Source organism: Charadrius vociferus, unplaced genomic scaffold, assembly GCF_000708025.1.
Source record: "Charadrius vociferus isolate BGI_N301 unplaced genomic scaffold, ASM70802v2 scaffold943, whole genome shotgun sequence".
NCBI lineage: Eukaryota > Metazoa > Chordata > Aves > Charadriiformes > Charadriidae > Charadrius > Charadrius vociferus.
In genome coordinates, this window is record NW_009647504.1 from 2,953 (window position 1) to 5,677 (window position 2,725).

The 2,725-nt window shown below is 53.8% G+C and overlaps 1 protein-coding gene across 1 annotated transcript in view; it reads left to right on the forward strand.

Annotated features, from left to right (window-relative positions):
- Nucleotides 1–1,774: 1,774 nt before the first annotated feature.
- LOC104282641 overlaps nt 1,775–2,725 on the forward strand; it is a gene marked incomplete at its 5' end in the record, with an annotated part of 25,636 nt that continues 24,685 nt past the window's right edge. The window contains one exon of the mRNA XM_009880755.1: nt 1,775–1,924. Coding sequence (XP_009879057.1) covers nt 1,775–1,924 — 150 coding nt within the window. The remainder of the gene's footprint in view (nt 1,925–2,725) is intronic.

Sequence of the window (2,725 nt, forward strand, 5' to 3'; positions counted from 1 at the left end):
GGCGGAGGGGAACCCCAGCGTGGCCCCCGTGGGCGTCTGGGTGGAGAGTGGCCCCGAGGAGCCCCAGCAGAGCCTGGCCGTGGTGAGTGCTGCCGGCGGCATCCCTCCCGCCTTCCGGAGCCAAAAATCCGCTTTTTTTTCTCTCCTCCATTTTCTCCGAAAAAGAATAATTTATATTAATGATTATTTTTTTTATTTTTTTTTTTTTTTTAAGTAGGGTTAAACGCCGCTGTGGTGTCCGTGTAGCTCGGCGTCCTGTTTGCGGTGGTGATTCCCCTCAAATAAGCCGTGGGGTTTTTTGGGCGGGGGGGGGAAAAACGCATCCTTTTTAACCATCAATCAGGCGAGGAATCTAATCCGCCGCCGGTGCTCTAATCCGCCGCCGTCGATTGCTTAATTATTCGCACCGTCCGCTCTCCGCTTTTCATTTCAGCTGAACATACAGATTTTCAACGTTTTACTAGGCGCTGCCTTCCAGCGTCGGTAGCGCGGCTAAAACTTCGCAGGTTTGCGCTAAAATGTGGTTGTTTTTTTTTTCTTGCTGTTCCCGGCCGCTCTCTGGTTTATCGGCACCGGGTTTGGAATTCCACGTACCCGGTGGCTTTGCATTTTGAGGCGGCCGTGCCGGAGCCGGCTGACCGGTCCCCCCCCTTTATTTATCACTGCTGCTCTTCCCTTTCATCCGTAAAGGATGTCGGCGAGCTGAGGTTTTACTCCACGTTGCTTCTTCTTCTTAAAAAAAAATAATTAAATAAGGTGAATATTTCAGGGTCTGGAACCAATCTGTGCTGTACCCCATTAGAAACACTTAAGAAAATCTTTAGCGATGCTTATCTCGGGGATTTCGGCTTTGAGGGTTATTATAAAGCACTTTTAGTCCTCTTAAATATATAGGATGATGAGTTCAGTCCCCTGTAATTAATGTCAAAATGTTACAGAAGCTCCGGCCCTTCTGCCGTGATTTATTTCCATATTCTAATTTAAATCCCGAAAGGTTGAGATAATATATGGAAATGAAGCGTCTCCAGGTTCCACATAACTTCCAGCTCGGCACCGGGAAACTTCGGAAGGGGGAGCTGAACTCTTCCCGACTGCTTTGGGAGGGGGGTGTGGGCGCTCCTGGGCTTCCCCCCGGCACAGCAGCTTTCAGCGGCGGCCGAAGGTGCCGGGGGTTTTCGGGGCTTATTTAATATACTTCTATACACCAGCGGATCATCTTAAAAATATATATATTAATGCCTCTGCGTGGGAATTGCCGATGAGGTTGCCACGGGGGAGCGGAGCAGGAGAACGCCGTGGATGGTGGCGTTCAGTGTCGCTCCGGCACGGTTTCCTCGTTAACAGACCCCCCTCCCCAGCCCAAAACCCCCTGATTTATTTATTCATTTATTTATTTTAGGTGGTTGCCTTAAATCTTTTCCTTTGGCCGGTCTGTGCCTTGCGGATCTGGGCTTCGGATAGCGGAGCATCCTTCCGCGGGCGCAGCAGCGGGGAAATCGCTGGATGAGGCCGCCGCCTTTTTGCTTTCTTTTTTGGCGGAGGGTTTAAAAGAGGAGGCGTGCGCGCTCCGGATCCGGCTAGCTAAATTCAATCCGAGCCCGTAGGAATTCGCTAGACGTTTGTCCGAGCGCAGATTTCCCAAACGAACCATCCTTAAGTTTGCTCTGACCGCCGTTTGCCCGGCTGACGGATGCGGGAAGGGAAGATGGGATCCGAGCGGTTGCGACGCCGCCGTGGCGCGAAACTCGGCGTAAAAAGCTTTCACCTCTTGCAGGTTTCGGCGTTGCGGGTGGAAGAGGAGCTGAAGGAGCGGCAGCGGGAGAAGGCCGCCAACCTGAGACGCTTCCAGGGAGAGGTGAAGCAGCGGGTGACGCAGCAGGTCAGGATGCGACGCAAGCAGCAGCTGCAGGAGTCCTACGAAGCGGTAAGCAGATCTCTGCCCCCGCTGTTGTCTTGCAGCGCTGCTTCGCCCGGAATCCGGTGAGGGGAAACTCCGCCGAAACCAGTGTAAATGGGGGAGGGGAAAAAAAAAAACCAAAACCAACAAACAACAAATAAAAGGCTTAATAAGAAAAAAATAATGAGGAAACTTGTGGTCAGGGCAGAGCTTTTTCCCTCCACATTCCTGTTTTCCCCCCCTCCGCCCTCCCCGGGGGCAGGTTTTGGGTTATCCTGTGAATATATTTAATCCTTTTGGCTTTTAAACGCCTGCCGGGGAGACTTGCCAGAAGGTCGGTGACGGAGCAAGAAAGGAACGTGCTGAAATGTCACCGGTTTCGGCTGCCCCTGGGGCGTTTGGGCTCTTTCCAAGGCTGGGGAGGCACGGTTGGGTGGGGATGTCCTCGCGTAACTCTTCTACCATTGCTCCAAACCGAAAGCCTTCAGCCCCTGAGAGCCTGCTGGGTCTTCCCGCCCCTCTCGGCGTGGAGAGCAGAGATCTCTCCCGCTGGAGGGGAGGGATGGCATCCCAGAGGGACCTGGACGGGCTGGAGAGGTGGGCCTGTGCCAACCTCAGGAAGTTCAACCAGGCCAAGTGCAGGTCCTGCATGTGGGTGAGGGCAATCTCATGCACAACTCCAGGCTGGGCGGGGAATGGCTGGAGAGCAGCGCTGAGGAGAAGGACCTGGGGGTGTTCATGGGTGAGAAGCTCAACATGAGCCGGCGATGTGTGATCGCAGCCCATAAAGCCACCGGCATCCCGGGCTGCATCAGAAGAAGTGTGGCC